General features: G+C 48.1%; 1 protein-coding gene across 1 annotated transcript; it reads left to right on the top strand.

The window, feature by feature from the left end:
• Positions 1–9858: 9858 nt before the first annotated feature.
• Positions 9859–14632, top strand: EI90DRAFT_2929153 (ARM repeat-containing protein; the record flags this gene model as incomplete). Its single annotated transcript, XM_039054981.1, has 20 exons — positions 9859–10020; positions 10085–10286; positions 10359–10641; positions 10701–10776; positions 10834–11059; positions 11131–11249; positions 11322–11582; positions 11647–11871; positions 11940–12040; positions 12119–12272; positions 12329–12445; positions 12510–12755; positions 12808–12963; positions 13022–13115; positions 13177–13549; positions 13617–13746; positions 13817–14052; positions 14122–14202; positions 14291–14375; positions 14489–14632. 20 exons carry the CDS (start codon positions 9859–9861, stop codon positions 14630–14632), a joined length of 3471 nt encoding a protein of 1156 aa, XP_038913276.1.
• Positions 14633–15188: the final 556 nt, after the last annotated feature.

Raw genomic sequence — 15188 nt, 5'->3', positions numbered from 1 at the left:
CGGTCCTGGCAACACACCTCCTTCTACCCTCCCATCACCCTCCTATGCTTCCCCCGTCCGCTCCGATACTCACCTTCGGACCTGACAACTCTCCTCTCCGCCACTCCTCCTCCCTTACCTTTCCCCTCTCTCCTCCCTCTGGTACTCCTCCGCCACCCTCCTGCCAAGTTACGACCTTCCACCGCTGTCCTGTACTTCGTACTTGGACACCTCTCGTACCTTTGCTCCGAGCCTCCATCATAGTCCCTACCTCGGACTTTAACTCCACCTCGGTCTTAGTCCATTGCATTGGTGACCTCATACTACGTAAACACCATTGCCAATATCCCTCGGACTTTCAACCCCGCCTCCGTAACCTCCGTAACCTCCGCAACCCCCGAGCTTCACAGATCGCCTTCGGCACTTTCACCGCTTGTAATGTATCTCTCACCTTTACCCCCCATCCCTATTTGGACTACTGCTTCTTCCCATTCTAGCCAGTTAGTCATCATCCCCACTTCTCCTCATCCTCCTGCCCCTCTGGGCCTCGCCCTCCCTACCTCCTTTCGGACATACCACAGGTCCTACCTTATGACCTTCGGTACCGCTCCGCTTCTTCTACCCTTTGTTCCCGTTCGGACGTCTTCGTTCCAATTCGGTACCCTTTGTTTTCCTTGTGCTTTTGCCCCCTCCATTATATATATTGGCACTTGTACATACTCGTTTTGGTTCAGTCCAAAATCGACCTGAAATGCCCCCTAGAGACTTCCTGCTCACCTACTGTGAAATTAAGGACCAAATGGACAAACAGCAATGGCACAGCGCTCTGCTTGAGTCGCTGAGGCCAAGGTCCCTCCACGCTAAGTCTCCGATTCCACTCCAGAGTCGTCTGTTTCCACCCGGTTCTAACACATGGCGTATGCCTGATTCACAAGATAGCTGTAAGGGATTAACCTTACTTCACTATAATTCCAATTATAGTGATATTTATATTATGTTGCATCGCTATAATTCCCATTATAGTGATGCTGTTCTTTCTTTATTTATTTGTGCCGAGATATGTAATTTACATATATATACCTTGGAGTAGTTGTAAAGGCCTGGTAGCCTTTTACCTCTACCCCATTGAATATACAGCACATTAAAGCTTATGTTTAGATGGACCTACTGAGGCCTGAGGCAAATGGGGGAACGGAACGTTACCATCCCCAAAATAGTAAGCAACCTTTCAATAGCAAAGTTGACAGACTCCAGGAATTCGATGAGCATTCATGCAAGGTAAATAGATTGGACTGTCGACAGATATCCAGCTCCAACCATGGTAGAGCACAAGTATTGTATGAAGTCCTGCTTGCTGAAGGTGTCTGGAGAGCTTCACTGAATGTGAGGCCAAATTTCTCATGATAGCAGTATACAGCCATTTTCAATTGAATTGTCATGTGAGCAATTTTCGGTTCCGCACTTGCTCGCACTTGAAAACGAGGCCCAACACAAAGTACTGCATATCTTGGCACCCACATGAGCTAGCCTCTTGCAGTTTGCTGAAAAATGTTTGTCACTTCATTCCCTTGAGACCTTTTTGAGCGATAGTCGTAATTCTCATTTTTTGTGAGTTTAGGTTTTCCACCTTTATGCATGATTTCCTTGACAATGGCTTGGCAGAATTGGCTGAAATTTAGGCAGAACAGAGTACTACCCTATACCTTGGGTGTTTTTTCTTTGTTTGTTGGTGCGTTTTATTTTTGATTTTTTATCATTTATTTGGTCTCAATCACATTGAAATGTGTTTGTGCACAGTTTCCTTGACAACAGCTGGGCAAAATGGGCCAAAATTTAGGCAGGGAGGAGTGAAACCCTATACCTTGGGTGCTTTTTTTTTTTCTTTTGTTGGTGCATTTTGTTTTTGTTTTGTTATCATTTATATGATCTCAATAGTGTTAAAGTGCATTTATGCACAGTTTCCTCAACAACTGCTCAGTGGAACCGGGTGAAAGCTGGGCAGTAAGTAGTCTTACCCTTTACTTTACCTCAGGTTCTCTTTCTGATTTCTATCATTTTCATCTTCCTTGTGGCTATCTTCAAGTACATCCAGAACACTACTAATTTATGTATTGTTCAAGTGTACATAGTGGCTCCTTCCTTCATCACATCTCATGGTGCCTCTGAACTTTTCAAATGATGATTTTAAAGTCTGGATTGGGGTGATTGCTCTTTGTGAGGTCAGTTGGGGTTCCAACCTGGGTGACTCCTCAGTCCTCTGGCTGTGTCAGGGATGCGTCTGGGGTCGAGGGGGCCCAGGTGTAATGCCTGGCACTGAGGCCGTCATGGGGTGTGGAGCAGGCATGCATACTGACAGGCCCAATGTGGGACGATGGTCCCTGGCCACTCAGACTGAAGTGGGAATCATGAGTTGTTATTAAAAGGGGAAACTATGCTACTTACCTGAAGTGGGAATCATAAGAAGAAGGTTACTTCTTCGGTTCCCACCCCAGGTACCTTTATGTACATGTGGCTTGGGTCACATGAGGTTTGCCACATCACCCTGCATACAGCCGCAGTCATCCGGGTGTCCCCATGGGGGATCCCGAGGGTGTGTGCTGCACATGCACGTGCTGGGTTGCACCGTGAGGCTGTCTGGGTCATCTGGGGCTGGGTGTGTCATGCGCACATTGAAGGAGGGAAAAGCCGGTAGTACCCTGACACTGCTATATCATGGCCTACAGACATTACCTAGCGCCTGACACACAGTCCCCCCGTCCCCCAAAGTCCGTTGAATCTCCCCTATCATCTTCATATTTTTTGATAATTTTTCAGACCAGGTTACGGCCCACCCGGACATGTTACCAGGCCGCTTTCCCAGTAATTTCGCCATATCTCCCCCGGTTCTTCTCCGATCCGGACGCACTTGGCATCGTTGGAAAGATACCATCAAGACGAGTAGAACGAGTCCAATATCGGGAGATTTGGTGCAGCCGTTGCGGAGATCGTCGGAATTTATCGATTGTGTGGCCGTTCCTATATATTTTTCATGTTTTCTGTTGTTTTCTTTCTTCTGTGTTGTTCCATCCGCTTCTGTCCATCCCTAACACCGTTGAATTGCTCGGACTTTAGTTCGGATGACCATGGTTTATATACAACATGTATCTAGTATGATACAGAGATTCTCCCCTCAGCTCCGCTAAGTACTAGGTCCATGTGCCTGGGGTGGTGTCTGAGTGCTTGTAGTCTTGGGGACAGTGCTTCGCAGGCAGTACTGCTAGCTTGTCTTCCAGGGAGGTCCACCTAGTGTGTTGAGATTTTTAGGCTGAGTTAGTCGGGACCGGGGTCACAGTGAGTCCGAAACCCTAGGTGCCCTTTCCACCCCCCCCCCTTCTTCTTTCCCTTTGGTGAGGGAGCAGCTGTGAGAGTGGCGACGTGACCCTTGACTGTGGTCTAGCCATCCTCCCCACTTGCAACATCATGGGCAGGTCAATAATACATAGATATGGGGAAAGGTTGTCCATGTAGATAAAGATAGAAGAAAGAACAAAAGGACAAAAGGAAGAACAAGAAGTGAGGAACAGTGATGAACACTGAGGAAAGTGATTCCATGATAAGGTCATGTAATATGACGGGATTTTGTCAACTATCATGTCATTTCACAGACCATCACCTCTGGCTTGGTGGTGGGCTGAGAGGAGCACGATTTAATCACGTAATTTCACGGACTGCCCCACAGCTTTCTGGAGGCCGAATAGAGCAGGATTTTTATTGTGTGTGCACTCAGACAAAGTTGCAGCAAATTTTCGGGTGCCAAATATGATTTCAATTCAGTATCTACATATGCACGTTTCCAAGGCCCGAATGAAATGTGCAATGAAATTATAGGAAACAATACAAGTCCAAACTAACATGCAGGTGGCAATAATTAATCAATAAATTCATTATCCAGAGCAAGTTAAGCTAGTCCTAAATGCTCAAGAGCCCATCCCAAACAATGGCTCAGATGCAGTGAAAGCAGGCGGTCTCCTAAAGAAACATGGCCCAGAGCACAGGGGTTGAGCATGTGGAGAAATGGCATCCATACCAAGTTCGAGCCAAGTCCATGTAACTGAGATCCCTTAAATGGTCCCAGAGAGCCATCAAATGTGCATACGAAGTTCAGAGGGATTTGACGGGCTATGGAGTTGCACAGAAGCGGTCGGAAGGTGCATCAGCTCCCAGATAACCCAAATGCTGGCTGGAGCAGACCATTCCCAATCAAGCGAAGTCAGCTCTGAGCCCCAAAAGCTAGCTATTGAGGCTAAAATGGGCATACAAATGTCCTTGACCCCTATGGTTCTCCCAGAAGTGGTAGCTGCGAACACTCAAAGATGCGAGGTCGTGCAGCTGTTAAGTTAGTGCACACCGGACATTTGGGTATGGCTGCTTGACTTTCCGAGCATCCTAGTGACCTTGACCGAGAGAAATCCGATGGCCCTAGACTCAGGTGGTCAGAATGAACGAGTGCTGCACAGTCACGATCATTATTTGTTTTTGTTTGGTCCGAGTCCACCTGATTCGGACTTAACCTTTTCTCCCTCTCAGCATCCCCAACAATGTAGCGCTGCCTACTCAGAATGCATCCAAGTGTCCTGCTGGGTAGTCCTGTGCCTGGAACAGGCTTTGAAATGGTTGTGATGCACCGAACTCAGTCCGAAACGCATTACTCATCAATATCGCTGTCGTTGTGGGAGGGATGAGCCAGTAGTACCCAAACACCACCATATAACAGTCTACAGATGCTACCTGGGACCCGACACACAATCCCCAGCCCATTGCACTTCCCCCATCATCTCTGTAATTTTTGATATTTTTCCGGACCAGGTTACGGCCACTCAGTTTCCATATTGGGCCGCTTCTATAATATTTTCACCATATCTCCCCCAGTTCTTCTTTGATCCAGACGCATTTTATATCGTTAGAAAGCTACCGTCAGGACGAGTCGAACAAGTCCAGCATCGGGTGATTTGGTGCAGCCGTTGTGGAGATCGTCGAATTCTATCGATTGTGTGGCCGCACCCATATATTTATCATGTTTTCTGTTGTTTTATTTGTTCTATGTTGTTCTGTCCGTTTCTGTCCGTCCCTAACACCGTTGGATTGCTAGGACATTAGCTTTGGTTATATACAAACATGTATTTAGTATGATAAGAGATCTTCTCCTCCTTCCCCGCTTTAGTGCCAGTCCGACAGTACCGCTTCTGGGAGCGTGTGAACGAGTTCAGTTAGGTTCAGGGCGACGTTGAGAAAGCAGGACGCCTTGCTCGGCCCTAGGGAAGGTCCACCAGTTGGTTTAGTTGGTTTTTCACGGAAGTTTGAGTTTTCGGACTGTCAGGGCACACCCCACCTGACCCTGCACCGTGCTGCCCTACCTGCTCCCCCACTATCACTCCCTGTTTCTTCTTTTCCCTTTCCTTCTTTCTTTCTATTTCCGTTCCACAGTTGACTTTCCGTTCTCTATGTATCACTACACACCTAACCCCACTCCCCTGATCGCCGCGCCCACTGCGTGCATTCCCGCTCACAGAGTGGCACACCTCCAGGATCTCCTGCAGAGATACCCAGGGCAGTGCGGCTGTGTGCGGAGATGACGTGGCTCCTCCCACATGACCCCAACCGCATGTATATAATAGTGCCTGGGGTGGGAACAGAAGAAGCAGCCTTCTTCTCAACTTCCCACTTCAGACTAAGTGGTCGGGGATGCTCACCCCGCAATGGGACCGCTGCTACGCATAGCCGACATCTGTCCCATCGAGTCCCTCATGCTGGGACCTCGCCACTTTCGGAGCTGTCCCTGACATGGACCTAGTAGTAGGAAGGTCTGCCAGTGAGTCTGTCAATGCTGCAGTTTTGCTCCTCCCCCTTCGTTACCTGTGTGTGTGTGTGAGGGTGGTCTGCCCAGGTTCAGAGGTCTTGTGCCCCTGCAGCCTTTCAGCCATTCTCCCCGCTTGCATCGTCACCTCCCAAGCCCCAAGCCCCAAACCGCAATCCTTCCATTCCACCAACATCTGGGTAGGCCTTGAATGGACACTTGCATACAACAGTACCAGAGATAACTTTATCATACATCTACATCAACCGTCTAGCTTCTTTTGATCTGTAATCCTGCTAACACACTCATCTCAATACCGCAACCAAAATGTAAGTTAATTTTTCACACACACTCTTTTCAACATGCTGACCTTCAAATAGTGCATGCTCTTCTGGGGAAAACCACCTCTCTCATTGAGGAGAATGGAGTGGAACCTGACAGCAATCGCATGTGTACCAAAGCTGGAAAAGGTACTCAATATTTTTCCTATTTGATTGGATGCTCATGATTTCTAGGCACTCTTCACTGCACCGGGTGGACACACAGACTTAAGGGGCTTGGGCCCAAAAGGAGGTGATGATGGCCATGGGAAAGTGCAGACATGCAAGCATGAGGGGCTCTGGTCAGAGAGGAAATGACAAACCGGGAAGGGCTAGATGTGCGAGCCTGAGGGGTTTGGGACAGAAAGGTGACAATTGTTCATCTGCTGTCATGCCTAACCAACTCTGAATCTTCCAGTCTAACGAACATCATGCTCACTTTGCTTGTAGTCTCAACTTCTCTCATTGCTATCATTTCACCTCCAATCTTCTTGTTCCACCGACTCTTCATCAACCCCACCTGTCATATCCATCCCCGGCCATCGACTTCCGGTCCCTCCGATCCCTCCATTCCAACTCCGCTCCTCCCTCACCAACCTCGGAGCCCCCGTATTCCGCAATCCTCTCGGTACCCCTCGATGGTCACCACCCCCTCATTTTAATTTATTACCTACGCCTCCCTAAGTACGGAGCCCCGAAGACTTCCGGACAGCTCCGACGTCCGCTAGCGCACCCCTGCCTCCGCTGGGCAATACACTCGACTGCCCTGCAGAGCCCACCTTCGGGCCTATCCCTCCTTTCCGTTTCTGGGTTATCGCCTGCCTTTCCGCTAACCCCGTGAACCGACTCATCAGTAATATTCAGTCGGCTAATGGTTAAACCCTGTTAGCTCCGCTCCGTTCGGCTCCGCCAATTGCGGAACCATCTCTGCTGTAACCTTATATATATCCCACTTGTACATAGGTTACGCCCCAGTAGTAAAATCAACTAGAGTTACCCCCCTAGGTTCTAATTGCCAGTCAGTAAGTTAGGGCACGGACGTGTCACTAGGCACAGCGCTCTTGGCAGAAGTCGCTGAGGCCGAAGCCCTCCGTTACGGAGACATTCCCTCGTCTCGAATCTGGTCTCTGACACCGCCCTCATACTAGAAGCACGCTTCCGCACCGCCTTTACTTAAATGTAATATAGTGCGCTTGCTGAGCTTCCAATGAGATAATGTCCTTCATAAATATGTGATAAAGTCTCGGATTAGTCATGGCAGTAGGATGAAATATTGGTGATACTATCGTGAATCTTCACAGATAAATTGATTAAGTCCCCTGCAAACCAAGATTTTACAACACAATTCTGGTCAAATTCGTGAAAAAATGGGGATTTATGATGCAGGCAAGTCAAGATTAAATTGGGTTTATGCGCAAACCCCTGTCGCATGCCACACCTGATTTTATCATGGAATCACTTTCTCAGTGTGAAGGGTGAGGAATAGAGGTGAGCAGGATACTGGGTGAGGGTGGGTGGAGCTGGGTCGGGCAGGTGTGCCCTGACAGGCTGTCAAGATCTAGGCTGTATTGAGCTATGATTCGACAAGTGGGTGAGGGTAAAGAGTGAAGAACCCTTACCCAAGCCTGAGCTATACATATATGTAAATACAGTTGTTTTACATTGTATACATGTCAGGGCACACCCAACCCCCCTCCACCCAGGTCCACCCAGGTCCACCTCACCCAGTACCCCCTTCCTTCCCCCTTCTTTCATCCTATGTTCTTCTTTCCTATTCTTCCTCCTTTCTACCTTCTCTTCCATTTCTGTTTCTATCTCTATTCCTATTTCTATGTTACACAGACGACCTTCCTTTATATCTATGTACTATTGACCTGCCTGTGATGTGCACATGACACGCCCAGCCCCGGACACCCCAGACAGCTCCAGGGTGCAACCTAGTACACGTGCACACAGCATACACCCTTGGGATCCCCCGTGGGGACACCTGGGTGACTGTGGCTGTATGCAGGGTGATGTGGCAGACCTCATGTGACCCAAGCCGCATGTATATAAACACACCTGGGGTGGGACCCGAAGAAGTAACCTTCTTCTCATCATTCCCACTTCAGGTAAGTAGTATAGTTTCCCTTTTTTAATAATAACTCATCATTCCCACTTCAGTCTAAGTGGCCAGGGACCATTGTCCCATGTCAGGCCCATCAGTATGCATGCACGTTCTGCACCCCATGAAGGCCTCAGCACCAGGTGATACATCCAGGCCCCTTCGACCCCGGACATGTCCCTGACAATACAATGGAATAAAGATTGAATAAAGAAAGGGAGGACATCCAACACCCATTCCTTACACTCTTGCAGCATATTCATTCAGTCCCTACTTGAAGTGTTCATAGCTGCAAGTGATAAAAATTAGAAAGAGAACCTGAGGTAAAGGGTAAGACTACTTAGTGCCCAGCTTTCACCCAGTTCCACTGAGCAGTTGTCAAGGAAACTGTGCATAAATGCACTTTAACACTATTGAGATCATATAAATGATAACAAAACACACCAACTGTCAGGGTTCAGCACCCTGCCTTAGGGTGCCCCGGACTCCCCACCTACTTTACCCCCTTCTATTCTTTGACTGTTGCCTTGTTGTTGCCTTTGTGTGTTGTGTACACGCGCGCACGGGATAGCGTGGGAACTTTCTGAGCGAGCAGCTCACCCAGAATGTTCCCACGGGTCACAGCCACAGTTCTGGGCGAGCAACTCGCCCAGAACGTTCCCACGCTTACTGGGCACTGCCACCTGGATGTTCCCTCCGGGTCACACTACACAACTCTAGGAGCTGTATAGTTGTGGGCATGTGACCCATTCCTTTATATAGCAACCATGCGGGGAGATGAGACCTTTACCCTTCTTCTCATCTCATGCCCTGCATAGTGTGAGGACAGGCCAGATGGGGGTTGAGGTCAGGGAGCCTCCGAGCCCGAGGCTGGGCCCTGACACCAACAAAAGAAAAAAAAAGCACCCAAGGTATAGGGTTTCACTCCTCCCTGCCTAAATTTTGGCCCATTTTGCCCAGCTGTTGTCGAGGAAACTGTGCACAAACACATTTCAATGTGATTGAGACCAAATAAATGATAAAAAATCAAAAATAAAATGCACCAACAAACAAAGAAAAAACACCCAAGGTATAGGGTAGTACTCTGTTCTGCCTAAATTTCAGCCAATTCTGCCAAGCTGTTGTCAAGGAAATCGTGCATAAAGGTGGAAAACCTAAACTCACAAAAAATGAGAATTACTGTAGTATAACGACTGTTAGTTCATTCCCACGGCCTCCGGAAGTTGCCGGAGGCTCCAAATCAATTCAATCATGTTCATTTTCAATTCAATCCAAAATCTTCGTGCGACATGCAACGAACTTATGGTCGTTATAGTACAGTACAACTATCGCTCAAAAAGGTCTCGAGGGAATGAAGTGACAAACGTTTTTCAGCAAACCGCAAGAGGCTAGCTCATGTGGGTGCCAAGATATACAGTACTTTGTGTTGGGCCTCGTTTTCGAGCGCGAGCGAGCGCGGAACCGAAAATTGCTCACGTGACAATTCAATCGAAAATGGCTGTATATCGTTGTCGCGGCGGAGTTGTCCGAAGCCAGTCACCGAGAAGCCGCACAGACTGTTATTATTCCGATATCTCCGGCGCCACACTCCTTGACACTTCGCTGGCTCACGCCTAGGAACTATGGAGAAAGCTGATAATGAAAATCTCCAATTCACGAAATTCGAGCGCGCCGATGACTATTTCAAGCTTTTGAATGACCTCCTCCAAGCCAATCTTTGGGTGGAACCGAGCTCAGAAGAGGATGGTAATGATAAATGGGCATTATCCAAGCTTCAACTCCTTGTAATTCCCGTGTACCCCCTTTTTTTCCCCTTTCGGGGCTAACAACGCGATTTCTGATCTTCAGTTGGATGAATATCAGGAACAAGCATGGTTGCTCGATCCGTATCTGGAGCGAATGCTTACACCCCCGATCGAGTCGCTTCGAAATTACACGCATCAATATGTTAGGACCGAAGCTAAGAAGCGTCCCAGGATTTCCTCTCGCGTCACCCAGTTGGCCATGCTTATTTATTGGATAACAAAAACGAGAGGGCACAAGACTGTTGGTATGTTTGTCGACGTGCTATTTCCTTACTTCCATTCAGGCTACCCGCCTCATTCCCGTGATACCCACACAGCTCGCTTCTTTCCTCATCAAGTCCAAGATGTATCGACAATGGTTTCCTTCGCTAGAAACTCAGATCCAATCATGCATGAGTCTACAAGCTGGCCCTTCCGCTACATATTGATCCTCTGGATATCCGTCATTGCAAACATACCGTTTGATTTGACTCGTTTCGACCAAGATGCAAGTGATTTGGATACAGCGTCGACGTTGGAAAATTTGGGGAAAACTTACTTGCAAAAGTCTGGTATGGAAAGCGAAAGCTCTGCGCTGCTGTTGTCTAGGCTATATACAAGGTTTTTGCGCGACAATTCGTTGATGAGCTTTGACGCGTTTCCTGAAATTTTTCCGGCAGGAACGACACATCGTCGCGATTACCAAGCTTCCTGCAGTGGGCGAGGGAATCGCTTTCCAGCAGAAATGAATTTCTTGTACGCAAAAATATTCCCATGTTGATCCCCCTTCTCCGACTGGACAGCTGCACATAGGTAATAGGGATCCTTCGAGTGATGGGCGAAATCTTCCAATCCTCCACAAATCAGCAGTCTCTCGTCTACCGTGACCAGATGATAGACTTCATTCGATCAATTCGCGACGATACAGACTACACTGGCAATACGGTGATTCGAAAATGGCTGAGCAAGCTTACTGGTCGTGCAATGCTGGTCGTTCTTCCTCCTCCCAGGAGCTCAACGTCCCGGAAACGGGGTGAATGTTAATAACACTCAGCTCCGCATATAGCCACAAGCCACAAACTAATGATGAGTTTATCACTTCAGCAAAAGTTCTCAAAACCGAAGGGCCTGCGGATTCGTATGGAAACTTAGTAGATGATAACTTATCAGACGTCCCAGAAGCCGTGGAAGAGGCACTCGAATATTTGTTCACATCATTAGAGGATCGGGTACGTGACTGACCCCTTTTCTCTTCACATTCTGTACATGGTTCTCACCACATCTCCCTTCTATCACATGAGGACACAATCGTTCGCTACGCCGCTGCGAAGGCATCAGCACGTATCGCCGAACGACTCCCGTACGACTTCATCGATCAAATTCTCGATAACATCTTTTCGTTATTCTCTGTTCATATCGTCGAAGAGGAAGGAGGCCAACTAGACATCCCAGCCGCTGCGGAGGCTACATGGCATGGCGCCTGTCTTGCATGTGCCGAATTCGCTAGGCGGGGGCTCATCTCCGATAGAAGACTCCCTGATCTCCTTAATTGGATGTACAAGGTGCTTACTACGCTGATCACCTACGCTGATCACATCTATCACATTTAAAAAAAATTATCCATAGGCTCTATACTTCGATGTACGAAGAGGCTCCCACTCCATCGGCTCAAACGTCCGCGACGCCGCCGCATATGTCATTTGGTCACTTGCTCGAGCTCAGACAAACGATAGTCTACTACCATTCGCCACTGAGTTGGCAAGAAGACTCGTCGCGGTTTCGGTGTACGACAGGGAAATACACATTCGCAGAGCGGCGAGCGCTGCCTTTCAGGAGAACGTCGGTCGACAGGTCAGTCCATACGGTTTAACACCCGCCTCCTCCCCCCTCCTAGCTCAATCGGATTGTTTGCTTCCAAGGGAATCTTCCCTCATGGGATCGACGTACTACGCAAGACAGATTTTTACGCTGTCAGCATTAGGAGGACAGCCTTTCTGAAGTCCGCGCCTCAAGTAGCGGTGTACGTCTGAGGCGATTGAACGCCAACCGTGAAGCAGAATACAAATCCCTTTTTTCTTTTTTTTTTTGAGGATAACAGGCACTTGGAATATCGGTCCTACTTCATTGACCATCTCGTTAATGTCTCCCTCAAGCATTGGGATCCAGCTATACGGTCGCTTTCCGCCCAGTCCCTTGGTTGTTTATGCCAATTAGACTTGGGGAACCTCGGTCCCGAAATGCTGCATCGATTGGTGTGTACTTTCCTTCGAAAAGACGCGCTCAAGCCCAAGTGAATAATTTTTTGTAGTCTCCAATGCTGAAATCAACGGAACTGAATGAAATTCATGGCTCTCTTTTGAGTCTTTCTGAATTGGCTTTGGCGTTTCATTCTGCCATTCCGCCTCGGGAGGCCGATCGAGTCGAGGTACTGTTGTACACAAAATACCCACCACATTCTCGACAATGTTCATATTGACTTCTTACCTCAGGTCTTCAAACTGCTGGGAAGAGTACCCCCTTCCGTGCTCAAGAAGTATGGCAATGAACTCGTGCTCGGAGCCCTTTGCGACCTCATTGCGACCTCTGCATCTGAAATTGCCTTAAGTCTCCCCGAAGCTTCTACATGGTGGCGCCCCGTTCTTGATCGATGCATTCAACATCGTAACGTTGCAGTGCAAGAAGCTGTTGCGCGTGCATTTGCGTCCACCAGCCAACTGGTGTTGTGCAAGGATGTCGTTAATAGATAGGGCCATTTCCATTCGACGCGCAAAAAGTGTTATTGAAAAGCTAACATATAATTGCACAGCTGTAACGCAACTCCATACCAGTCCGCCTTCTGCACAACAGAGTCTGGCTCGAGTATTGGGTATCCTATCATACTCCAAATTGCCTCACGGCGCCAATGACGCCATTTCTTGCCTTTTAAACTGTGTGGACGTCAATGTGAGTGGACCCACGTTTCCAAACCGACCGTGACCCCGGAAGATTGATCTCCTCACAGTCATCAAAGTTCTCGAAAAATGTGGAGGCGCGTCGAAATGCTCTGGATGCCTTGGCTCGTATCGTGGAAAATTCATCTTTCGGCACCCTTCAAGGTATATATACATATAGCTGCAAACGTGGTTTCGAGGCTCAGGCTTTTTCTTCCCATCGCAGAGATTGGCCAGTCAAAGTTCCAGGAAATATTCGGAGCTTTCATAAATGGCCTTAATGACTACACCACTGATGAGCGTGGAGATGTGGGCTCCTGGATACGGATAGCTTGCGTACGAGCGATCGGCGCGTCTATATCTCGACTTTTCGTAGAAAAACAACTAGCGACCTTGGAAGATTGGTTACCTCAGCCAACGTATCACCTTGCTATTTCCGGAACGTTGAAGCAAGGCGCGGAACGTCTCGACAATGTTCGTCAAGAGGCTGGGATCCAAATACGCAGTGTACTGCAACGAATCGGTGGCCGGACAGGGACCAAGGGCTATGATGCATATCACCTGGATGGAGAAGAGACGCTTTGGAAGTTATTCGATTCGTAGGTTGGATGCCGAATGTCGCATTCATTATCGTATCCAACCAATTCCTTTTCCTTCCTTCCGCAGGGAGCAGACTGAGTGGTTAAATCCTGCCTTCATCTTCCCAAGAATCGTGGAGGTTCTTCGAATTCCTACCTACCGGAAACAAGTGCTTCAAGGGTTGACACTAAGCGTCGGAAGCCGGAATGAAAGCACCGTACGTCCTCCCCCCCTTTCCCTCGAGCATATCGACTCTTGCCATTTTTCAAATCTAACCTCCCTTCTAGCTTCGACCGGCGTCTGATGCATTAGTCCAACTATCCTCAACTCTTCCCATTGTCTCTTCAAATCCCGATGATGATGATGACACCAGCCTTGTCACATTATTGGATGATTTACACTTCATCGGACGTGAGAACTATGCTTCCAATCAAAGCTTTGTGCCAGTGATGCTAGCTTTCGAGCTGATTTTACGAGAGGCATCGATGGAGCGAATCAGCGACTCCGAAGACGGTAGCGCTATGTACGTCCAACGGAGATTTCGGGGTTGCACGGCCTTTGTAGATGATAAGTTTTTTTTTTTTCTTTCTAGTCTCAAGAAAACCCTCGATCTTGCATGCAGAAACTTGAGCAAGTTTAAGAACATTCAACGAATCACGGCTTCGATGAAAGTGTAAGTCTTCCGCGACGGTTTGATGATCGCTACATTTTTTTTTTTATTTAAATTTTTTATAACACAATGGGGTGGGTTTCTAATATAGGTCAATCGTCATGCTTTCTTGCCCACGTTTACGACGACAAGCGGCTTCCTACGTAGAGTTTTTCCTGAGTCATTCGTTCCCAACTGTGAGTATTGAAACCATTTTTTAAACAACAATCAATCACCCCTTTGGAAAAAAAAAAAAAAAAAAAAAAACGGCCGGCGGGGATACTGAGTCAGTTTTGTTGGCGTGATTGAGATTCGTTCTGCGACCGCCGAGCAGCTATACTTGGCCCTACAGACATATCCGATAGTCGAGGAGGAGGATGAAGAAATCGATCGCTTACTGCTAGAGACTCCATGGTGCGTAAAGGGATCAAAAACTTTGCTTTTTTTTTGCTGACGTTCTCGTGAAGGTCGGGATCACTCGAGGAGTACTCAAGTGCTTTAGCCAGTTTAGGAATACTATTGAAGGGCGATGGGACGTGACATGACATGACCCTGGAGCTACACGCCTCTCGACGTTGATGTCAAGCAGGCTACCAGCCCTCTATGGATGTAATGCGATTTCCATGTCAAAGTGTATATGTAATTATTGGCCAAATTTTTGAGCTTCAATCATCGAGTTCGTTACTGAGCACAAGACCTGGCCGGAATCACTTCCCCCCCCTCACCACTTCGATGCATCCAATCCGCAACCCAACCCGGGGTCGAACGTGGTCTCCCACGGCAATTAATTTAGGCATGGGAATGTCCGAAATACACGTAATCCTCCAGCCACTAACTTATCCCTGCAGGTGGTAGTGTGAGCCAGAAGATACTACGACAGCGGCTTGCCAACTCTAAGGCGGGCATGAAAAAAAAGGGCGCGGTCACTCTCTCTCAGTACTAGTATATGCCCCTCGTTCTAGCTGCTGAACTTTGCACATTATTCAGCAAGGGCCCGCCTTTCGGTCCGG

Source organism: Cantharellus anzutake, assembly GCF_015039405.1.
Source record: "Cantharellus anzutake strain C23 chromosome Unknown EI90scaffold_43, whole genome shotgun sequence".
NCBI classification, from domain to species: Eukaryota; Fungi; Basidiomycota; class Agaricomycetes; order Cantharellales; family Hydnaceae; genus Cantharellus; species Cantharellus anzutake.
This window is presented reverse-complemented; position numbering and strand designations above follow the sequence as displayed.